The sequence below is a fragment of the Acanthisitta chloris genome, unplaced genomic scaffold (genome assembly GCF_000695815.1).
Source record: "Acanthisitta chloris isolate BGI_N310 unplaced genomic scaffold, ASM69581v1 scaffold38541, whole genome shotgun sequence".
In the NCBI taxonomy this organism is placed as follows: domain Eukaryota; kingdom Metazoa; phylum Chordata; class Aves; order Passeriformes; family Acanthisittidae; genus Acanthisitta; species Acanthisitta chloris.
In genome coordinates this window covers 3,947-28,413 of record NW_008656063.1, presented here as the reverse complement: position 1 = coordinate 28,413, position 24,467 = coordinate 3,947, and the positions used below count along the sequence as shown (strand labels likewise).

Sequence of the window (24,467 nt, the reverse complement as noted above, 5' to 3'; positions counted from 1 at the left end):
AGAAAGCTTATGAAATGGCTGAATTGCCACATTTACTTCTTGGTTTCCGGGCAATAGATTGGGCATGAGATCATGGGAATTTATTGTTGTGCTTATGAAAGCTGAGCTGGTTGGAGAAGGGTGACTTTGGTATTTGAATTGGTAGCTGAGCACTGGAAGAGAAACCTCTTCCTTTGAAATATATGCAGTGGCCTCCAACTGAGTGAGCTAAGCTGTGCCCAGTGCATTCTTGGGCTCTTTGCTGCTGGAGCAGCCTGTGGCAGTGTGCTGGCCTAGAATTTATTTAAAAGATACTTTCCTGTGTTAAGTCGCAAAGTCTAGTGGCAGGAGGCTTTTAGCCTTGAAATGAGGTAAAAGGAAAGAGGGAACAGTTGGTGAGGTTGAAGTTGGGGGCAGAGGAAGAGTCGCTGCTGTGGATTTCTTCTCAAGAACTTTGGGATATCATCTTTGTCACCGATGCTCCTTCTCTGTTTCTCTTACAAACCTGAGATGTGTGTGTTGTGGGGAGGTTCCCCCCACTGAGGAGAGAAGGTGCAATGAGGTGAAGGCTGGTGACCATAAATAAATAAATATTTGGGATATTGGGGTGCAATTAAGGTATTCTCCAGAAAGACAGGAATGCAGAAATCTAGGAGCGGCTTGGAAGTGAAGGAGCTGCAAGAAAGTGGTTCAGGAAAATGAGTCGGCTCAGTGCTATTGAAGCCCATGGGAGATGACTCTTGGACTGTAGTGAAGATAATGAAGAAGGAATGTCAGATCATTAAACTTGAATAAAAATTAGTCAAGTATATGCTTGCTGTGGCTCCCATCCACAGAATGCTGTACAGTTGTTGTATTTTGTTTAAAATAATGACACTTCATCTTTTATTTTTCAATAATCCATGACCTTGGTTTCATTTTACTGAAAAATTTTGGTTTGAGTGTGTTACCAGTATATTCTTTTATGCATCTGTCTGATACTAGAATTAGTTCACATATTTATGTCTAGGAGCATTATGTCTTAAGCCTTATGTTGTAAGTGAAATTAAAAGCAAACAAATTTAGGAAGGGTAAGAGGAAATACAAACAAGTGCATTCTTGTTTCAGAGTTACAGGACTAGGAGTGTCCTGTGTTTCATTTGTTACTTCAAGAGAATCATCTTACTCATCTTCATGAACTTAGTAGGTCTTGTTTTTGCTACCCTTCCTGTGTCTCTGGGGCATTCCCAGAAGGGTGTTTGTGTGTATTGAGGTGGAGCAGGACTTCTGAAGTTCTTGCCAAACAAGTAAAAGAACCTATTTTTTTTGCCATGAAGCTGAGACATTTTGTCTGGCCATAGTGTCAACTGCATCTTGCTCTTTGGTGCGACTTTCCATTGGTTCTGGTCTGTACTGTGCAGGCAGAGGTGAAAAAGGGTTTTGTAGCTGGGGTTGTGCCTCCTGGGCAGACCTTGTGCTTGGCAAGTCCCCAAACACTGCAGCTGTGGTACCACACCTTGTGCTCCATGCCCCGTGTACCACACGCTTGGTCTGTATCATGAGCCAATGTTAGGTATCCTGTGTATCAACACTCACTTCAGTTGAGGGGTCAGCTCTAGCTCAGTGTGTGTGAGAGACTGGACATGACACTTAGTGCCGTGGTCTAGTTGACATGATGGTGTTAGGTCATAGGTTGGACTAGATGATCTCAGAGGTGTTTTCCAACCTGATTGATTTTGTGATTCTGTGAAAGAATCTTGAGTTTAATGAAAAGAATTTAGAACTAGACAGTTTAATGAGTTTTGTTCCGAATTGATTTCCCTGCCTGTCCTTACCCTCCTCCCTGGTGGTTCTGGATGGGGGCAGGTGCCAGACCGTAAGCTGTGACTGACAGTGAGCTTTTTAAAGAAAAGGAGTGTTTGGGGGGATTTTAGGTGTTTGCTCACTGCATAGCTCAAGTGAACGAGCTTTGTGCAAACCTAAGGATGAAGGTGCTGCCTGGCATGCAGCAGCTGTACACATAAGGGGAAAACCCCCACAACAGAAAGGAAGGAGATGGAAACTTGCCTTTGCATGTAGCCCGAAACACACGGTAATCGATTGCAGGTGCTCTCGACCTGTGAGTTGTAAACAGAAATCAGGAAATCGCAACTGCACTGCCCTTCCTGTGTTGCTCAATGGGCAGGGAGGAGCAGCTGGGGAGGGAGAAGCCTGGGAACCACTGCTCCATGGCTTCTGCTGCCCAGGAAGACAGAAGTGTTGCCTGTGCATCACTCTGCTAGTGGGTCTGGTGCAGGGCCAAGAGGGCTGTGAGGGTTATCTTCCCTGCCACAGCTCACTCACTTCAGTGTACGTAAGCACATGTGTGCACACGCTGATTGTTAATTCTCCCCAGCCACCCCCTTGCAAAAGAAAATTCAAGGTGCTTGCCTAGTCCAATCAGTGACACTTGTTCTTAGAGCTTTCTAGGGCTTTAGAGGCATATATTGGGGATAAATCACGGTACTGAGTGTCAGGTTTAAAAAACACCATTATATCAGGAGCTATACTCATCTAGATTCCAAGTTGGCAGTCTTGGTTTGTTGCACAAGAGCCAGTAAAACAGCTCATTAGTGGTGCTGCTTACTTAAAAGTCCAATAAAACACGCAAGGTTACTTGGCTGAGTGGTGCAAGCTCTGATGAGTGGCTCTGAAGAGGTGGAAGGCCATCTTCCTTATGGAGAACACTTTGGTAGCTATCATGTCTGGTTTAGAAGCATAGCTAGAAATGGAGGAGAAGAAATTTGGAACTTTTTTGATAAAGAATATCTGGATGAGCACTTCAGTCTCCTGTAAAACATGTTTGACTCGCTTGGTGCAGTGGAAAGAGTCAACACCTCTGGCAGAGAAGGAAGATGGTGATGTGGGAATAAAGGCCTCTGGTTAAGGCTGTAAATAGCAGTTGAATCAATTAGAGCTGGTGAAAGTGAAGGTGGTTGTCAGGTGTCTCACTGGGTGGTGAGTGCTCCAGAGAAAAGAGTGTGGATAGGTGCTCTGGTGAAGCCTTGTGAAGCAGCAGAAGGCTTTATCAGGAAGAGTCAAACTCTGCTGGCAGCTGTTGTTGTGCACTTGTTAATGGTAGAAACGTCTGCAGAATATTAACCTGAACCTGTGTTCTGTGTACTGCTCCCCATAGGGGTTTGGGCAATTGGTCTCCTTCCTCTGAACAAGTTTTCATGTGCTGAGTGGAGAAATCAAAGAGTTTTGCATGGTGGTAAGGTACTGGGAAACCAGCATACCTTGGGGTGCTTCACTTGACAAGCCTTGTCAGTTCTGATTGACTGTGCTCTTCATATATCTGTTTTCTGGCTACTGTTGGACAGAAGGGTAATAAATGCGGTTCTGATCTGCAGTTAATTTGGTATGAGTCTCCTAGGTTAAATTATTCCTTGGACTCACATGGGACGAGCAGGTGAGGAGAGTGATTCACCACAGAGAAATGGGGACATTCTCCCCCATTTAGTTTCTGGGGGGAGACAGCCAGGAAGGGCATTATCTCTGCATTGCTGTAGCAGTAAAAAGGATGGGTTGGTTCTCAGATTGCATCTTGTCTTGCACTATGATTTCTACTTGCCTATGCAATACACCTTTACAGAAATGTACAATAGTTACCCTAATGTTAGAGCAAACTGTGGACTTGCTGTTGAAATGGTTTATTGTTTTATGTGTGCATTTGGCAAGAGAGTCCCTTGAAACTAAAACTTTCCTTGTTGCTCTTCCAGACACAGTTGAGTCCATGCTTTCAGACTACGACATCCTTTCTCAGTCCAGTATCCAGCAGCACTCACTGAAGAAGAGGGACCTCCAGCCTGAGACACACATAGAGAGGCTCTTAAGTTTTTCAGCCCTGCAAAGGTAATTAACTCATCAGCAATGAAATAGCGTAATATTTTCCTTCAATTTGTGATGAGTGATGTGCAGTTTCAAACTTAGAAATAGTTAACCTTGTTTTCTGACTGGCCAGTTAGCTTTGAAGTTAGTGATCTGCATGGTTATCTGAGTTCAGAGAGGCTCAGAGAGAATGGGAAAATAAGTCACATTGTATTGCTCTGATTGCTGGAGTGGCAGTGATTTAGGATTTCTCTTGCTTTGTTCTTAGCTGTAGTTTCATGTAGATTACTTCCAGTGTTTGGTTTGGATCCCACTTATACCTCATCTGGCAACATAGTCATACTTCTCGACTGTCCTCTGGTTCTTGAAAATCTCAGCCTTCGGTGTGGAGAGCACATGTGGTGTGTTGCCCCAGAGGTGTATTTTTTTTCATGGAGGTCTAATCCTCTTCCTACTGGGTGTGAATTTCCCATTAAATAAAATACTTCTTTTAATTGTTTCTCCGTTTGGTTTTTTTTTTTTTTGGTTATGAGCTGGGAAATAGAAGCTCAGATGAAAGAGGAAAAGAGAGGTAGAAGGGAGCAGGCATGAAGATTGTAGGGATTTTGAGAGTCAGAAATGTGCCTTACAGGTATTTGAGTGCTGAAATGTGAGTCTGAAATGGGTAGCAGGGTGAGAATAACACTTTGTATTAGCACATCTAGATCCATTTTGTTCATCTGACGTCATTGCTGTGTTCTCATGTGCCTTCCCCTGTGTCGTCTAAACTGTCATGCAAGTTGTGCATATTTTTTGAACATCTAAATGTTTGGAGGGGGCAGTTTTTAAGTACCAAGTACAAAAGGTTGATGGGATCAAACGTCTGACTGTCCCTGTTTCGCACTGCCTCATGCACCCTGACTTTATGGTGAGGTTGCAATACTGACAGTGATAATTAGAGCATACTAATTGCATGCCAAAAATCTTTGACCCAAAGCCCACATAAACCAAGAGCCCATGAGGCTTCTTCCAGAGAAGATTCTCTACTTACTTCTTGGGATAACCTTTAGTTTCTGTGACAATATATCATAAAAATCTACAGAGTTCAGATTTCTGTTTGTGGTCTTCTGACTGCATTATTTCAAGATCATTTAATTTAAAATAGATGAAGAAATTCATTGGTCTGGTTTTTCTTGACATAGTTACCAGTAACTGGTTTTGCTTGACTGCAGATGGAGAAGGTGCATCATGAGCAAACTGTGACTGTTTTGGATTCTGGGGATTGATTTTTGGTTTTTTCTTTCAGTTAAACATCTGTGAGTCTTTAAAATATTTACAGTTATGAATTACACAGTATATGTTTATGTAGCCTCCTTTATCAAAATGAATGTGTTCTAACTTATCTTGGACCCTCAGTAAAATGGAGACTGAATGTATCTCTTACATGGATACTTTGCTAAAAAATAAATGGAAGTAAATTCTTTTGCAGGCACTTTAAATTATACTTAACTGCAACTGCTGAACACTTTTCAGAAAGATTTCAAGCATTAATTGTGGATGGTGAAGGCAAGGAAAAGGAGTATCGAGTTCAATGGCAAGACTTTTTCACCGGACATGTCGTTGGTTAGTATGAAATGGACTGTGGGTCAGTGCTGAGAAAGCACAGCTTTGCACGAGTCTCTTGGGCAGAGTAAATGGTATATTGCTCTCATTTTCATCAGATACAGTTGGGATTAAGTACAAATAAACTTAATTCTCATGCCCCTCGGGTTTTCTGGTTTTGTTTCTGTGGTGTGTTTAGGGATTATTTTTTTAAGGTTTAGTGGGTGGTAGGGATTTTTTGAGCTATTACACCAACGTCCTAAGATAGGACTCTTGTGTTTAGTTTGGCAGAACACAAAGGTGTAATTTACTCCAGCAGTGGCTTGCAAATTATTATTTATTTTTTTCAAATTACGGTGGTAGCTTTAATTCCAGCTGGAATGTGGGACTTGAATGTTCCCTGTCCCAGAACACAAAGGCAAGGTAGAGGTGATGCGGTGATGCCCAAATTGTTCGATTAAAATACTGAAAGATGGTTCTTTGCAGATTACTTTCCTGTAAAGAAAGGGTATCTGGCTCTGCTTTAGTCCAGCACTAATGCTTCCCCTAAGTTGTTTTGATTCCGGTGTTACCTTTGTGGTGTGGTGAAAGTCTTTTCCACTGGAATGCAGGCTGAGCCTGAAACTGCTCTCTGGTAGCAGCTAGAGGCACACTGCTTTTGTTGGCAGAAATACTCTGTGTCCCATTACTAATCCACAGAGCCATCTCAACACTTTCTGCAAAATTATCAGTTAAATCCGAGTCTTGTTACCTATGACCATTGAACAGTTAAGCCTGGGAGGATGTGCTGCTTCATTTCTTTTTTCTTTAAACTGAACAGTACAGTTTTCTTCAGAGACCAGGGAAGGTAGTTTGGCATGAAGTTTGGAAGCAATTGATCAACCCCAACAAACAATGCCTGTGCAGGAGTGCATGCAAACAGCTGAACTAATTTATTGCTTCCTTATGTTAAAGGAGAGCATGATTCCAAGGTTGTGGCACATATTGGGGATGAAGATTTTACAGTGCGAATCAATACTGATGGAGAAGAATACAACATTGAGGTATGCTTTACTGTGGGAAGCTGTGTTCACAGTCATTTTTTTTCCCTGTGGGTGTTTCTAGTTAGTCATGTTGACACCTCTAGCTCAAGCTTGACTTGGTGGTGGTGTTTGTTTTGGGGTGAGTAGGGAGGAGGGAGAGAAATGTGAAACCAATTTGACTTTTGCAAGTGTTGACTTTTATTAGTGCGTGTTGCAAGTGTTGACTTTTGTCAGTGAGTGCCATTCTCCAAGGGTTGTATGTTTTAGATACATCAGGGAGAAGGTATGTTTTAAACAGGAAAGGGTTTCAGAAGCAGAAGTGGATAATGTTAGTAATTAGTGGTGATCATATCCTCTAGAATAACAAACTGTGTGGCAGTCTGAGCAGAGTCAAGGTCTGTGGAGCTTTCCAAAACTTTAGCTTTGTTACATGTTGGAATTTTTCCAATTCTTGGAGCTTCATTTGCAAATCTGATATTTTATCTCAGAGCTTCATTTGAAAAATCTGGTATTTTTCCCTATTCCATTGTTTTTCACCATTTTAATTGCTTGTGGTGTTTTAAACTTTGGTTAAGAAAACATGTGCAACAAATATATAATTAGAAACTATCCTAATGGGTTGTTCAGTGCAGTTTATTCCCAGACACAAACAGTATTAGAATGGCTGAATAACAGTAATTATGGCTGAGTGTTATATGGATATTGTAATTATCTCCAGACCCAAGGATATGCAGAATTATGGGTAAACCTGAGAAATCTAGTCTTGTTAAAGTACAAAAATGTGATTAAAATACCCAAACCACTGTACTTGTCTTTTGCATTAAGAACATTTAATATCTGTTTTATTGTGATTTAAAGCATTTCCGTGTTTGTGGTCCAGAGCAGTGTAAGTGTATCCTGGTTCTCCATGCAGCCAGTCCCCTTGCTCCTCAGTGCCTGTGTCTGTACAGCTGAAGGTAGGCAGTGGTGTGCAGGCTCTGTCTTGCCCACACTGCCTAGTTGTTGGTGTCCCCAGGTCAGCTTTGGCCCCTCTCCAGCCCTGGATGAGACGATGCCCATGCCTGTCACAGAGGGTGTGTGCCAGAGGCTGTTCCCAAAAGGCAGCATGGACAGAGCTGCTCTGCCATTGCCTGCCTTTGTTTTCATGATACTCCTGGACAGTTGGGAAAGGCTGTGCCCTCACACCTTGCCCTAGGGTGCAAAATGTGCCCTCAGTTTTGTGCTGCAGATGTAGCTGTTGGGCTGTTTTGGGACCTTTTTGCTGTCAACTGAAAGTACAGTATGTTAAACAATAGTTGTCTGAAGTTGCAAGAGCACTGCCCAAGGGCCAGAGGAGACCCAGACCCAGGTGCTGTACATTGTGGATGCAGGCAGCCTGTGCTGCTTGGCCTTGCCCAAAGGACAGACCCTGTCCACGCTGTATTTGGTGGTGTGGCTGCAGCTCTTACGTACAGATAGTAGGACTTGTCAATGAAGTAAGAAGGTGGTTTATGTGCATCTGTTATGGGAATTGGTGTTTTTCCTTGGGATTTCATGGTTTTCTTTTGTTTTGGAGAAATTTTCATGCTTATAATTGACTTGGGTAGCTACTGAATAGTGAAGAGGGTGCCTTCTTCAATGAATGACTCATTGAAGGTTCTTTGTTACATGCCAGCTCCTGTGCTTCTGGTCAGTGCATTTGTTAGCACAGTTTAAGCAGCTCCTCCTGGCTGTGCCAGTCCCCATACTGTTCTGGAGGGGAGCAAAGGAGCCTGAGATACCTCCTCAGCTTGCTCATATTCTGGAGGGGAAGAAAAAACTGTCTCTTCTGTAGCCTTATCAAGTGGCTACCACTGCTCTGTTGAGGTGATGTTAGACTTTTGAATGTTTGTGTAGCATAAGAGACTTGAATTCTGTTGGCTTTCTTCGGGGTGTCATTTTATCAGTAGATGTACTGCTGTGTGTGAAATTATTGTAGTCCAGTGCATTTGTGTGTGTGCATATAAAGCTGTGGAGATCTGATGGTACATACATACGATTTTTTACTTATCTACACTTAGTCTTTGCATTCACTGTGTTCCTAGCTAATTGCATTGCTGTTGTTCTTGTACTGTCAGCCGCTGTGGAGGTTTGTAGATAATGTGGAAGATGAAAGACTGCTGGTCTACAGATCTGAAGATATTAAAGATTTCTCAAGACTGCAGTCCCCCAAAGTGTGTGGTTATTTGAAGCTGAATGAAGATGAGCTGCTGCCAAAAGGACTGGAAGACAGGAATCAAAACGAAGGTGAGTGGCCCTAGTTGGGAGAGAAGTGTCTTTGAAACAAATGCTTGAATTCTGGCTGTGTTAGCAAGTAAGGTCAGAACCTGGGCAGTAATCTGTGTTGCTGTTTCTTAACTGTTAGCTCCTTAAATTTGCTGGGGGTGGGGGAAGAGCAGCATTCTTCCTTATGCCCATTCCCCATCCACAAAAACCCCAACAACTGGTGAATGGAAGAAATTGTTGCTCAGGGCAGGTTTCTTCCTGGCTTGTTGAATGGTTGTTTGGCCTCACCAAAGTGTAGGCTGAGGAGAGGAAGCAATTTTCATTGGGCCTGAGCAGTTTATGAGAGCTGGCAGCAATATAGGTGTGTTCTAAGGTGAATGTTAAATCAGCTGTGCAGCAAGACCTGTTTGACCTCAATGGTCACTCAAGAAATCCATCCTGAGCTGTGATGGGTTTTTGAGAGTTTTTGGACCCTCTTTCCTCTGTCCTTTGCTGTGTCAGCAGAGGTTGGGATAATGCCTAGGAACAGGAGGAGGAGAGGTGTTAAGGCTGAGGTGATGACCATAAAAGCTCTATGGATAAACAACTCAATTTCACTGCTATACATTCCTTTCCTTACTACAAGTTTGAGGACTGTAGGAAGACAGAATTTAAGAATAGCTATAAAAAAAAGAATGCCCAAAACTAAACATCCCCATTCTCGCCCCAGAAACCCACCCACACTGACATTCATGTCCTAAATAAGGATAATAGACTCAGCAGTGGTAGTTGTATCGAGCATTTATTTTATTTAACGTTCCCTTTAGCAGGTGTCCATCGGCAGAAAAGAGCTGTGCCAGAGACCTCCAAAAACACGTGCAAGATGTTGGTAGTGGCAGACCATCGTTTTTTCAAGTATATGGGCCGTGGGGAAGAGAGTACCACGATAAACTATTTGGTAAGTAAATGTACTCCATTAAAACTTGCTGGAATAGAGGTGGGAAAATGTAGGGATTCGGCAGTTAAAACAACATACAGCTTATACTACTTTCATGCAGCACAATGTGTTTACATCTCGTGGCTGTGTGTGCTTTTTACCTTGGAAAGGGCTAAATCATGCTTTAAAAATACTTTGTAATGATAATACTATAGTTAAATAGTCTTCAAGTTTCACTAAGAAGCAAATTCCTTCCTTTCATATACTGCTTGTGGTTATGCCATTTTCTGCTTAAGAACTTCTCTTTTTCCAGTCAGAGCTTTAGAATCTCCTGGATTTTGAAATCCACTGCAAATGATCCAAGCATCTTTAAAGTTCTAGCATGTGGATTGCTCATATATGAGGCAAAAGCAACTTACATAGGTTTCTTTTTCCAAATTGTTTCAGGATTCTCTGTCCAGAACAATAAAACTAGGAGACACAGTTCACAATTCATTTGGTTGTACATGGGTGTTGTGGGTTAACCCCAGCGGGCAGCTCAGCCTCATGCAACTTCTTACTCACTCCTCACAGATGGGAAGGGGAGAGAACCAGAAGGGTAAAGGTGAGACAACTTGTAGGTTGAGATAGAGTTTAATAGGTAAAGCAAAAGTTGTTCATGGAAGCAAAGCAAAACAAGGAATTAATTCACTGCTTCCCATCAGCAGACAGGTGTTCAGCCATCCTCAGGAAAACAGGGCTCCAGCACCTGTACCAACAGCAGTGGAGTCGTCTACCTGACAAGTTTTTGTGAAATAGAACAAGACCTGTCCACAGCCTTTCAGTAGGAGTGGAGAGTTTGGGGGGTTGGGAACTGGGGACAAAACCATATGAAAACACTTGGAGGTCCATTGTTTGTTAAAAGTCTCTTTCTGAGCCTGACTCTTTGAAATGCTAATCACTCCGTTCCACCTTTGCTGGCTTTTTGACCTCTCTGGCCCCAGGAAAGCTTTTACATTCTCCAGGTAAGGGAGCCTCAGTCGGTGTGTTTGCAGAGATGCTCTTATCTCAGCATCTGACATGTGCTGAGGCTGACTTGCTGTTGAGTTTCCTGGGTAGATGGGTACTGTTTACAACACAGTGATTGGAAAACTAAAGCCTAAACTATTATCATGTGGCTCTGAATGTCATTTCTCATTCTCGGCAAGTTTGGTGGTTTATATTTAGTAGAAGGTGTTTTTTTGGAAGAGAACGGCTTGAAAAGGGAGGTTTTAATAGTGAGCACTGACAGGAGACTTTCTGGAACCTTGTGCTTGAACCATAATGAGGAAAGTAACAGGTTTTTGGCTGGGAAAGGGAAGCAAGCCTTGGGGGTCAGTTAAACTAGTTAAGCACCATGCTAAAACAAAGCAGTAAAAACAACCCTTCGCCTCTAAGAAATCTGGAAAACTAGTGTTTGAACAAAGTGTTTCCCAAGATGTCTTGTTCTTAATATTATTGCTCTTCCACTACACAAACGAAAGTGATAAATGGCAAAGTTTGTACTACTTTTTTTTATGGTGTAAGATTTTCAAGGCTATTTGGTAAATACTCACTGATCCAAAACCAACAGTACTTGGATCCAGAGAGTATGTCTGTTCCCTTATATGAGGTCAAATTTTAATATGAAATGAGTGTTTCTGGATAAGTATGTTGCAGCTTATCTGAGTGTCTTGAATTTTACTACATGAAAGCTTGACTAAATAACTTGTTTTCTTTTCCTGCATAGATTGAATTGATAGACAGAGTAGATGACATCTACCGAAACACCTCCTGGGACAACGGAGCCTTCAATGGGTATGGGATACAGATAGAGCAGGTATTCACTGAACTATGCAAAGGCTTTCCAAATTAAAGAAACATGTTTTAAATATCAGGGTTGCTGATTTTTTTCATCTGGTTTAGAGCTAAACCAATAAAATCCTGTATTACTAACTTCAGCCAGAGCACTGTGAAATAGCATCTTACCAGTGGTAGTCTTAGTCACACACAGTGCCCATTTTCAGTTCCTGCAGTGTTTCAGATGTGTTTTCAGGGAGAATCTTTCCATATTTAATCTCAATTCAAAGGTGCTTTTTTTCCCCCTGAATATGAGGCGCTCTTGTTTCTGCCAGACATTCTCTGTGTTTATTTTATGTTTCTGTCTGTGACTAGTGCTTAGCGTACAAAGCCTGAGTGGGCCTCAGACACAGATGAGAAAACACAAATCCTGACTGAAGAGCTTTAATGACTCCCTTAGTCATCATGATAGTGTAGAGGCTGGTATAGGGTGGACACAGGAAATGTAGTGACTTCAAAATGTATAATGGCATCTGAAAATTAGTGCACGGAAATCTAGAAAAGGGCTTTAGAAACAGGAGGCTTGGTGTGCTGCAATAGCTGCGGTGTGGGGCATGGAGACTAATGGTACAGGCTGACTGCCCCTTTGCTGGGAAAAGGTCTGCAGGAACAAGGAAGGAGCATTAATTGGGCAGGGAAGGGGAGAGAACATGATGCGCTAATTCTGGGTTACTGGGAAAGTAACAGTCCTTTAAAATATGTTCTGGTTAGCTAGAACTCTGGAATGGTTTGGGGTTGTTTATGTTTATCTTGATTGCATTTTGTTGTTTTATTTAGAAATAGTAAAATGAGTCTCAAAGCAGAATGTTACAGCGAAAACTTTTGATGTTGCCTTGTAAAAGGGCTGGTGTAGTTACTTATGATGTAGTCTGTGTATTTAACTAGCAGAGGCTGAAAAGTTAATGTTAGAATCATGCTAAGTCTGAACTTTTCTCCTTGCAGATCTATTGAGAGATTTAAAATGACATTGAAACATTTTCTGTAGCTGTAAAATTGACCAAAATTCCTCTGCATTATTGTTGCCCTTTTTGAAATGTAGATTATCATCCACAATGAGCCAAATGTTGTAAAGCCTGGAGAAAAGCATTACAATATGGCAAGAAGTTACCCAGATGATAAGAAAGATGCCTGGGATGTGAAAATGCTGCTAGAGGTAGGTTGTAACTGCTGAAAAATTGTGCCCCTTCTAGAGAATTACTCATTCATACAGCTGCTCTTGTCGTAACGGGTCAAACTTGTCTCTCCCTTCACATGACATGTAGATGTCACACAGAGTCAAACCAGCGGCCGTGCTCTGTAGCCCGTGCTAAAGGGCTCTGTTGCATAATTACAGAGCACGCACCAATTAGTTTTATTAATGTGGTCTGAGTCAGAAAGGCAGTCCTGATATGTCTGGCCCTGAGACTGGCTGCCTTGTGACCTTCATCGAATTATGGTGCTTGGTTTTCCCCTCCCTCTTAAAAGGGGAAATGAATAGACAAGTTAAGTAAATGAATGTTTATAATGTACTTGGGTATTAGTTTAATTTCCTACAGCTCTGTAGGACAGCTAAACAGCTGCTATTTTATGACTTAACCAGATCCAGGAGGTGCTTCTCTGGCACATTAGATAAATGTCCTTATTTATAGGCTTCTAATATGCACTGTAAACTGCCTAACAGACATTTGCCTTTTTTTAAATCTTTTAAGCAATTTAGCTTTGACATTGCTGAGAAAGCAGCTCACGTGTGCCTTGCTCATCTCTTCACCTATCAAGATTTTGACATGGGAACACTTGGATTGGCTTATGTTGGCTCTCCCAGACCTAACAGCCACGGTGGCATTTGTCCTAAAGGCAAGGCTCCTTTTTCTTCTGTCCCTGTTGGGGGTTGAAAGAGTTTTTGTTATTTGCATTTAATCCTTTTCTCCAGCTTGCATGGAGCATTTGTGCTATCTGCATAGACACTAGTAGGTGGGTTTTGGACAGAATAGATGGCCGTTTTCTTGGCTGGTGCTGGAAGGATAGAAGGATAGAAGTCACTAAACAAGTTGGCTAGAACAAACCCTAGATCAGGGTCTGCTTTATGTGGGCTCATCTTGCAGTGGTTCTGGAATGGCATATATGCTGTAGTCATGGAAATTTCTTATGCTTTCCTCTTTACTGCAATACATGAGCTGCTTGAAAGATTCCCAGCTCCCAAAACTGGCAAGAGGCAGGGTCTCACTAGTGAGCCTGTGAGAATAGTAAAGCTTTCACTTCCCAGACAAAGACCCTTCTCTCCCCAAAAGTACCCTGAAACCCAAGAAAAATATTTGTCAATTTTAATTTATGTCTCACTTCTACAGCTTATTACAGTCAAATTGCAAGGAAGGATATCTATCTGAACAGTGGCTTAACCAGCACCAAAAACTATGGGAAGACCATCCTCACAAAGGTAGGAGAGAATCCTCCTCATACGTGTGTGCTGGTGGTGTGTGCCATGGGATTGTGCCAAGCTTCCGTGATTGCTCAGAAGCAAACTGCTGGGTTTCTGTTTGAGTCAGGGCCCTGGGGACAAGGATGTAGGTCACACAACAAAAATCATCGTGTTTGTTCTTGCTGACAAGGAGAGTCAGGGCTGAATGGAACTGAAGATTGAATTGACTATGAAACAGGAGAGAGGAAGCATAGCTAGTGTCTAGTGGGAGCTGTAGTTTTCCATATAAAACAGGTTTTTGATATCTAAAGAGGAATTTAAATGTATTTTGCTTTAACAAAAAATTCCCAAACAACAAAACTCCAACAAACAAAACCTCAAACAGAAGAAGCAGGAAAAATAGGAGGTTTAGTTTGAGTCTTTGAATGAAATTCCTCCACCAGATTTCTGTGTGTCCTGAGTAACTGGAGCAGAGAACGGTGTAATAGACAGGGCTTATTAGGGCTAATACTAAACTTACTGTAAGTTGATGCTGTCTGGATTTTTTTTCCCATACTTGATGAGATAGTAAATACATAAAGGCCTGAATATGAGCTTTGTCTGACTTGTAAAGACACCAGAGCAGTGCCTGTGTCTGCATCTACTAAATTTTTGCAGTTGGGCATATTTTGCTTTTGCTGACTTCTCAGCTGTGCCTTTCTGTAGCTTGATTATAAAGGGAATTCATAATCGATGTGTAGGCTGGAACTTGGCACAGAAGCTGTCAAGAAGATAGGAAAAAAAGACAGTGAAGCTTTGTGTTAGAGGGATGTTGACAGAGAGCTCTAGCCGTTGCCATGCTATTTGCATTTATTGTTCAGTCTCCAAACTGGAGTTCTGCCTAGGCTTACAAAGGAAATTAAGTTTTCTCTCTTCCCAGTGGCAGGTACAAGGCTTGGGATGATGCAGTGGGAGCATTATGGATTGGTTTCACAGGGAAAGTGCTGCGTGGTGTCAATTTTTGTTTAAAAATAGAAAAGTCTTGCTTAAAACCCTTCCCCAGATTAAACACAGGGAAGCACAGGAATGATCTCTGGGACTGCTCTCCTGTCTCTGGCTCTCGCATTAGCTGTGCTTGGACACAGAGTGGTGCTGCTCATTGCAGTGCTTGGTCCTTCCTGTGCCCTCACAGCAGCTGCAGTGGTGGGTTCTCTCTGCTGAACTGCCTGGGCTCCTTGTGGTTACCTTTATTTCTGTGTGAGCTGAATTTGTGGGTCGTCACTGTGTGAGCTTGACACCATCTGCTGGGGAAGGCGCTGTGGGAGGTGCGCAGTGAGCAGAGCTGGTTTGGGATCCTCAGCAGAGGCAGTGCTGTCTTGCATAAATGAGGTTGGAAATCCATCCCTGTTGGGCCACAACTGTAGGTGTCTTTCCTAGTAATCATGCAATAGCAGAGTTTACTCAGCACTCCTGATGTCATCATCCACTTAGAAGAAACAATTTAACGGCAACATATGTTAAACAAGAGATTGACTAATTGTGGTAGCTGGTGCTTGTTTGGATTGGGTTTTGTTTCAACTTTTTATGCCTTCCAGCTACTTCAAAGCAAATTTTCTTATTTTAAGTATCTGTATTGCATTGAAAACAAGATTGAGTTGTATTCTGGGACACCATTTTGCCTTTAACAGAGTTCAAACCTAGTCTGGGGACTTGACTTTGAAATGGGCCTTAATTTTATTTGCTTTTGTTTCCCCACTTCTTAAAAAAAAGAATGTGCGTAGGAAATCCCTGTCCATCTTCACATATCTTAGAATTGCAGGTGGCCTGGAAGTAGTCCTTTTCTGCTCGGACTAATTTTATTCAACATTGTTATTTTCATGTTCAAAAAAAGGAGGCTGATCTGGTTACAACACATGAACTTGGGCATAACTTTGGAGCAGAGCATGATCCTGACAGTCTGCCAGAATGTGCCCCCACTGAAGACCAGGGAGGGAAATATGTCATGTATCCTATTGCTGTCAGTGGGGATCATGAAAACAACAAGGTATGGTTGTGTAGTTTTGTTTCAGCATACAAACTTCTGCCATGATCACTGACCCTTTGCATGGAAAGTCTGTTTAGTTAATAATTCCTGTAGCTTGAAACCATCAGAAATATAATGGATTAGCCATAAAAAGAAAACATTTGCATGTGGTTGGGTTCTCTGCAAGATAAGCTCATCTTTGGAATCTGAGTTTCACTGGAGTTCATAGCATGTCAAGGTGTATTTTAATTAGTTGATTGTAAGTAGCTGTGGTCACATGCAGCTACAAGCAAGTCATCAGCAAGAGTCCAGCCCAGGACCTTCAGTACCCAGTGGTGTTTGGGTGGTCCATAGCTGCTGCTGGTGGAGAGAGACTGCCTGACTCCACAGCCAAGGAAGCACCCGCTGGCAGTGGGGACTTGGCATTGTGCCTGTGCTACATATGAGAAGCCAAGATTATCAGGAGATGATTAGTCTTCAGTCTGGTCTGTCTTGTGGTTCATGCCCAGTCCTGCTGCCAGCAGTGCAGTCTATCTCTGTTGCTGCAGTTTTGCATCCCGTCCTGGTGATGGGGAAGCCCTGAAGCTGTGGAAGAGTTGGAGCTGGCTCTGAGCCAGACTGTGCAGGGAAGTCCCTGCAGTATAATGTAGCAGTGTCCATTGCGGACTCAACCATTACTTTCCCATCTTAAAATTTTTCTGGGGTATCAAACTGTCAGTACTGAGGGAATAGCTGCTTTCTGAGACCCCGGAATCTGGAGGTGTAAGGAGGCTGTGGCTGTCTTAGATGCCAGTTGTTGACGGAATGATACATTCCTCAGTACTGCTCTTTCCCCCTGTGACTCTCCAGATGTTCTCGAGCTGCAGCAAAAAATCCATCCATAGGACCATAGAGATCAAGGCCCAGGAGTGCTTCAAAGAGCGCAACAACAAAGTGTGTGGGAACTCCAGGGTGGATGAAGGGGAGGAATGCGATCCTGGCCTCTTGTACCAACAGGCTGATCCTTGCTGCTCTGCAGACTGTAAACTGAAAGATGGTGCCAAGTGCAGGTAAGGGGAAATGAGCTGCAGCTTTACACAGGAGAGAGTGAAGGACTGGGCTGGAAGCTCGTAATGCCACCTGCAGGGCTACAGGCCTGTTTCTTGGCTTTAAGGGTGAATGTGTGAGCTCAAGACAATGAAGGATTTCAGGAAGGGCTACTGTCTGCATACATTAATTTGTATAGCATTCTGTTACTTTGAGAAGTGACAAGAGCTGCAGCCCTGAGAATTATTACTGTGGTGTTATTATTGCTACCATTGCTGTTCAGCAAACTTAAGCAATTGGAAAACAATGTTAAAAATTTCCTGTGCAAATACAATTTTTGCTTGTATTACAAGGTGGCTTTGTGCTGGGATCACACACTGGTATTGCAGGACTGCTGCAGCATGTGTGTGAGCAAACAACACAGTGACTGCACTAAATGAGCCTCTTTCTGTTCTTGCTTTTTGGAGTGTTCGTGGCCCTGTTGCAACACAGTGTCCAATCAGGTTTTTTTCAGAGTTCAGCTCAAGACAACATAATGTTAGAGAGCTCATGCAACTGCTGTTGTTTAGCAAGAACATTGCTCAATTTTCATGAGTGTCTTCTTGCATTAGGAGAGAACAATGAAAATAAAGACAGCACAGGATAAAAAGTAGGAAACCCTCAGGACAAACAGAAGTGGGGGGAAATGTGTGGGGAAGGAAAGAATGAAAGATCTTAAGGTGCACAGCAAGTGACAAGAGTAGGATCCTTGAATAAATACAAGGGTCCCTGTGTTGTCTCTCAGTATGTTGTACTTTCTGTGTGATTTTACCTGTAGTATATGAAGAGTGAGTGGGTGTGAAGAAAGGTCATTGTGGGAGGGGACAGAGAGGGCAAGGGTTGGGTCAGCGAGTCAGTCTCCAAGAGGTAGCTTTATTTCCCTAAACATCCTTTTTTTCCTCTGGCTTTGTCATGCTTGTACTTATTTTCTAAAAATTGCTCAATATGTATTTTTTTCATTTTGATTTTTCTGCAGTGACCGGAACAGTCCCTGCTGTAAAGGCTGCCAGTTTGAAAGTGCACAAAAGAAATGCCAAGAAGCCATAAATGCTACTTGTAAAGGAGAGTCTTTTTGCACTGGTAGGACGTGGTTGTGTCCCCTGTACATCAGCTAGCCGAGTGCTCCAGGCTCAGTGTCCTGTTCAACCCTCTTTTGGTCTAGTGCCCTTTATTCATCCGGTACATGTAATTTTGGAGACCAGTTAAGCATCACATAATTGTCCTATAATGAATTTCATTGTAGTTCAGGAGTCACTTGGTGATTTATTGCCCAGAAGAACATGGAAAAACGTTGATTTCTTTTTCCTTCTTCTTTGTTTCTTTCCCTTAAGAAAAGAAAAAGGAAAACAGTGTGTCACTGGGAGGGGGCAAGAATGAGCTGAATCTTGGCATAGAAAGGGTGGAATTACTGCAACTCTGCTTCACTTCCCCACTTATTTACTACTTCTTTATAATCTTTCCTGGAGGCAAGGAGTCAAGTCAGAGTGCCTGCTTTGCTGAGAGTGCCTCCAGGGTCTGCACCTACTGCTTGGCTGGCAGTGCCACAATGCCCGAGCTGTTGAAATCCTCGGGAGCTGTGGCTGCCTCGTGGAGCAGCTGGCAGGCAGCCTGCAGATGGAAGCCAAGAGCAAGCTATTGGGATTCCCTGCCCATGGCAGGGGGGGTTGGGACTAGGTGATCTGTAAGGTCCTTTCCAGCCCTGAAATTATGTGATTCTATGATTCCCCTGGGATAAATCTGGATTTTTTTATTTTCCATTCTTCTCCTCCTGCACACTTACATGCTCTGCCCTTTGTTCTAGCACAGTCCTCTCACTCCGTTGAATCTCATCTGCAGGGAACAGCAGCGAGTGTCCCCCTCCAGGGAATGCTCCAGATGACACGGTCTGTGTGGACATGGGGAAGTGCAAGGATGGGGAGTGTGTCCCTTTCTGCGAGAGGGAGAAGAACCTGCGGTCGTGTGCGTGCAACGGTGGGTGACATGGGACTGAACTGAAACTTGTGCTTCTCCCGGCTCCTTGCTGGCCTGTTGAGGGGCTGAGTTTGTGGTGTCTGAAAAAGTTTGAACAGTTGGGTTTTGTAAGGTGTTTTCTGTTTAAAATAAGGAATGTGAACGTCCTCCTGTCTTCTGGGTTGAAGACATTGAGACTTATGGTCTGACATTTCAGCTAAAGGAGAGGACACTCTCCTGCCTTCCATCTCTGCCACTGGGAGAGATTGTAAGGAGGTCTCAACCAAGCTCTGGGCCAGGCACCTGGCAGAGGAGTAGTGGCCTCTGACAAGTGGTTAAAGATTTCAGAGAGGTTAAAGTGTCTTGAGAACATAGGACCCAAGTCCAGTGCCCTGCCACTGCAAACCTGCCTGTCGAATACTTCTGCCAGTCTTTCCTGTGCACTTGCTCTCCATGTCATCTCTTAAATGCACTAAAGAGCTGGGAGCAGAGGAAAGCTCACAGGGTTGGTGCAGGGAACTGCTGTGAGCCCTACTGTTTGGATGGAGGGCATAGCCAAGGAGGAAGGTGCCTAGAGGACTCAGAGCCCAAGAAATATTTTAATCTGTCTTTTTGGATGTGTTTGGAACCTCTTCTCTGGCCTATTGATTCCTGCAGCATTGGGGTACCAGCTCGGAGAGCTTAGTCCAATTGTACCCCATAATATGCTGCACGGAACATGTGATTGAGTTTTAGACTCGACTGTCAGTACCTGACTCACAGTCCTGCCTTCCCTGTGGGGAAGCTGTGCAGGAACACAGGGGACTCTTGATGCTTCCAAGGAATGAGTTTGTTGCTTCCTTACAGAAACAGATAACTCCTGCAAGGTGTGCTGCCGGGACGAGCAGGACAGGTGCACACCGTACGTGGACGCCAACGACCAGTTCCTGTTCCTGCGCAAGGGGAAGCCTTGCACTGTGGGGTTCTGTGACACAAACGTGAGTGTTCCCAGCTGCCCACACACACTGTGCTCTGCCCGTGGCTTCATGTCCCACTCCTCTGCAGGGAGGGCTGAACTGGCAAAGACAAGCCAAAGTTTGACCTGCTGCTGAGTAGGGTGATACGTTTTAAGTACCTCTTCACGGGGTGGGTATTAAAGGATGTTGGAGGCGGCAGATGGCAGTTAGTTCTGCAGAGACTTGTGCATGGGGAAGCTGTTACCTTGTGCAGTTCCCTTCTGCTGCTCCCCACAGCTCAGCTCAGCTGTGTGTGTGCAGGAGGTGAGCGAGTGCTGCCGCAAGCTCTCTAGGTTTGCAGTGCTTGCCTTTGCAGCTGTTCACATTAGCCCAATTAATTTTAATAATTCAGGTCAGGGAGCAATCACATAAAAATCCAGCTGGCAGCACCTGGAAGGGGCAGCAAGGCTGTGGCAAGGACACTGTTGTTGGTACTCAGGTGGGCTTTTCCATGGACAGTTGTGTCACCTGCAGACCCAGTGGCTGGAGCTAAACTGGGTGTCAGCAGAAGTGAATTTGGGAGGGCATGCCCCAGTTCTTCTGCTGGAAGAACTGGAAGACCATTATCTACTGTGATAAATCAGTACAGCCAAATCTGGAATTGCATCTGTAACCTTGGGCTTCGGAGAGCTGCAGCCTTCTCTGTGGGTAATGGGAACTGAGGCTTCCAGGGCTTAAATCTCTCCAGAAACTTCCATTTTATGTCCCCTAACACGGGCCAAAAGTGGGGTGGATTTTTTGCATGTTTCAAACATTAAAACTTTGTGCTTCAGACAGCAATTGAATGGAAACTGTTTTACCAAAAATAAAGGTAGTATAATAGATTGCTGCTACTGGCACGAGTGTAAATCTGTATTCAGAATCTAAGTCCAGTGCTGCTGTGTCTGTAGTTCTCATTTTGTTACCATCCTTGTGTGTCCTTCCCTCTCCAAGAAGGCAGTAGTTCATGCTTAGGTAGCATAAGATTATTTTGTAATAAAGTAAGTTTACTTTTGCAGGGCAAATGTGAGAAGCAAGTACAGGATGTGATTGAACGATTTTGGGATTTCATAGACCAACTCAGCATCAATACTTTTGGTAAGATACATAATCACATCCTTCTGGGATTTTTGAGTTCATGGCATGAACCTGTAAAGCTTTGGAGGGAGTTAGCTGGCTGGTTATATTCACCTGTGTGCAAGGGTAGCTAGTAGCTGTGCTTGTGATATATGCAAGAATATTTTTGCTAACAGTTGAGAATATTGATCTTGCCTTTTAAAGCTGAAAGGATGGGGATCATTTCTCCACTCTGTTATTTTCTAGGCATCTTCCAAGCTTGTAAAGGAGATGGTAGCTTCTTGTCTGAATACCAAGAAGTAGGTCACTTAGAGAAAATAAATTAAGACAGTCTCCTTAGAGATTAGCTAGATTCAGCATGGTATAAAGTGGGGCCTCTCCAGGGGGTTTAAATGTCAAAAGACTGGGGAAACTTCCTTTCTCTATCATTTAAGAAAACCACTGAGGTCACAGACCTCAAGCTGTGTGCTGAGTCACTGCCCAGGGACTGAGTGGGCCTCTTTGGTCTTGATCCAACCACATGATCCAAGCAGGTGTCACCTCACCCCCAGTGTCACCCCTGGTGTCTCACTCTGTGTCAGTGGGACCAGACAAACCCATTGTTAAGCCACTGCTGTGTAACAAGTGGTAACTGCATATGCACACAGGAAAGCTGTGCCTGTGTGCTGCAGTTATCTGGGTTTGGGGCTCTCAGTCTCTGGTCCAGGGACAAAAACTTGTTTCTTAGGTAATTGTTAAAGCTATTTAGCCTACTTTTGTATCAGAATTTGGTAATGGACTCACAGTGTGTCTTGTGTAACTGAGAGGAGCAGCTTGGCTGACCCAGTATAGCCTGTTCCAAAGCAACTCTCATTAAATGTTACAGCCTGCCAGTGTTTCTCATTGGGAACAACAGAGGGAAAAGCCTGTTATTGGTAACATATTGGATATAGTTTTCTGAAATTGTGTAATTTTATTTTTGCCTACTTCTGCTTCTCTGAGCAGTTCTGAGGCTTCACTTGCCTGAGCAGTGGCTGCAGAATGGGGATAGATGTGTATGTTCATCAAGCAGCAGTTGGTAGGTTACTGACAGATTTGAACTGGTTTCACAGGGAAGTTCCTAGCGGATAATATAGTGGGCTCTGTGCTTGTCTTCTCCTTACTGTTTTGGATTCCTCTCAGCATCCTTGTGCACTGTGTGGTGAGTAAGCTCTTTTTGAGATGACTGCTCTCTTGGATTTTGCTGTCAGAGAATACCCTTCATACATGAAGTGGCAGATGGCTGTGGGAGAAGGTGATGGGAAGCTTTTAGCAAACCCTGAGGGGGAAATCCAGCATGTGTAAGGCTTACTTGCTCCTTCAGTAGGCTAAACTCTGCCAGGCTCTGGCAGACCCAGTGCTCCCATGACTATTCCCTGGAGCCCTTTTCATTCTTTCCCAGGCAGACTTTCTTTCTCTGCCTCCTGAATTCTACCCAAGTATAATTTTGGTAACTTTATTATGAAAGTCAAAGTTTCCTAAAGCCCTGTGAAGAAATAAGACATCCACATCTTGAGGGTGGACCGAGCGGGAAGTGATCTTGGTTAAGCTTGGGTGGATGTGGTGGGGAGAGAGAGCTGCTGACAGCAGTGTAGGGTTAGAGCAGAGGGGTGCTGTGCCCACAGACACTCCTGGGATGGATGGAAAGGTATGGGAGGTAGGCAAAGGGAAAAGAACCTCATACAGTGTATCACTGCAGGGAAGAGGGGACAGGGACCTTACCTTCCTTGTTTTGTATGTGTGTGTGTGTTTTGATTTGCTTTTGTTTGTTTTCCAATAGGACAAGAAATTGGACAAGCAGTATGAGGAGAACACAAAGTCCCTGTTTTGCCCCAGTGTAAGTTGCTGTCTGGATCTTAGCAGAAACCTATTTGATGTGTAAAATCTGAACCTTGGGTGTCTGCAGAGTATTTATCCAAGAAGTGAAAATGGAGAGCCCAGGAGAGCTGTGCCTCATGCTGCAAAGGGCTGATTCAGTTTGTGGGAGAGCTGGTTTCTGGAACAAACCTGTGCTCACTCTATCAAGCACTGCAGCTTGGCAGGGTCTGACTCTTCCTCCCTCCAGTGAGTGCCTTGGCCTCAGTGACAGAGCAGCTCTCCTGCAGCAGCTGCAGCTCCCAGGGCAGGAAGCTGCTTGGCTCTGCAGAGCATCACTGAGCACCACGGGCACCGTGTACCGCGTCCCTGCGGCACAGGTCACTCAGCCTCAGCCACAGGCTGCTGCTTCCTGGCCAAGTGGTGGCAGTGAAGCTCAGCAGGATGAGGCTGCAGAGAATCTCTGCAGCCTTTGGTGTCTTGACTGCAGAATGGCTGTTTGCAGGAGGCTTCTAGAGTGCTACAGCCTTCCAGTGCTCAAGGGTGAGCTGGCCTCACAGTGCAGGGACCCATCAGTGACACTTCTCATTTTGCAGATAATGGAGCAAGGAAGAGAAAAAAAAGTGCCTGGATAAATTGTACTTACAGTCCAGCACAGAGCACCTTCTGATACAGGTTTCTGGGTATCCTGTCCTGTGCTTTGACAATCCAATTCTTGCTAATAACTGAAACAGTTAAGGAAATGTTCTTTTGTAAGGAGGAGGGACAAGGAAAGCCTCACAGAACTCTTCCTTGTACAACCACTGAGGGAAGCATACTCAAGGCAGACTGCCTCTGTCATCTACCCTGACAGAACTGAAGGTGATCTTGGTTCAAGTGCCCCATAGCTAGTCTTGAATGCCATGAGAAAAGCCACCTTAGAGCCTTACACCTGAATTCAGTCAAGCAAATCCCAGAGGCTGGTGTAGTGAGGGAGCACAGGTACAATTAATTGGCTCCTTGCACCAGCCACAGTTTAACAAACAGATCTTGTGTCTTTTGGGTCTGCTGAGGATGGAGCAGTTGGGAAATGCAGTACTGGTAGCAGGTAAACATCTCATCCTGCCCAGTATTAGCATTTGCTGAGATCCATGAGGATTGTTTTATGCCCATAAGTCCCTGTATATTTTCTAAAACATGTTCAAATAGAAGCAAAAGAAATCCATGGACTTCTAACTTAGTCTGGGTTCCAGAGTTTGGTTGTGATGACAGTGGTCCCTCCAGTCTTTGACCCTGTGTTCAGTGCAGCTTTGTGTGCATGAAACCAGAAACTCTCCAGGTTGGAGGAGTGGAATAAGTTGTACCTTGGACTGTTTCCCTCCACTAAGCAATCAGTGTCATCTGGCTTGACCCTGTACCTCCAGTCCTGGGCTTTGCCCAGGCAGTGTTGTGCCCCAGGCAGGTAGGATTGTCATCAGCTCTGTCCCAGTGAGGCTGTCACCTGTGGTGCTTTATACAGAGAAGGAAGAAGCAGAGGTAAAACAGCCTTTCTGCCTTCAGGGAGTCGAGGGGAGGGTGTCGTAGCCTTGGAACTGTTCTAACAGGAGTGCGGGTGCTCCTCAGAAGGTGCCTCCTCCCTTTGAAAAATGGTGCCAAAACTGAACCCTGAGCTCAATCCTGGTTGCTGTTCCAGTGATGTGGCTGCTTGTGTTTTGCAGAACGTGGAGATGCTCAGCAGCCTGGA

At 44.0% G+C, this 24,467-nt stretch overlaps 1 protein-coding gene across 1 annotated transcript; it reads left to right on the top strand.

The window, feature by feature from the left end:
- Positions 1-3,719: 3,719 nt before the first annotated feature.
- ADAM17 (ADAM metallopeptidase domain 17) lies at positions 3,720-22,789 on the top strand (the record flags this gene model as incomplete). Its single annotated transcript, XM_009084162.1, is given in 18 exon segments — positions 3,720-3,852; positions 5,297-5,430; positions 6,364-6,452; positions 8,528-8,696; positions 9,482-9,612; positions 11,339-11,428; positions 12,488-12,601; positions 13,137-13,281; positions 13,773-13,861; positions 15,714-15,866; positions 16,695-16,894; positions 17,887-17,990; positions 18,747-18,881; positions 19,707-19,837; positions 20,854-20,932; positions 22,003-22,091; positions 22,710-22,764; positions 22,767-22,789. Coding segments are annotated over 18 exon segments (2,063 nt in total), but the record flags the coding sequence as incomplete, so codon positions are not given.
- Between the last annotated feature and the right edge of the window lie 1,678 nt (positions 22,790-24,467).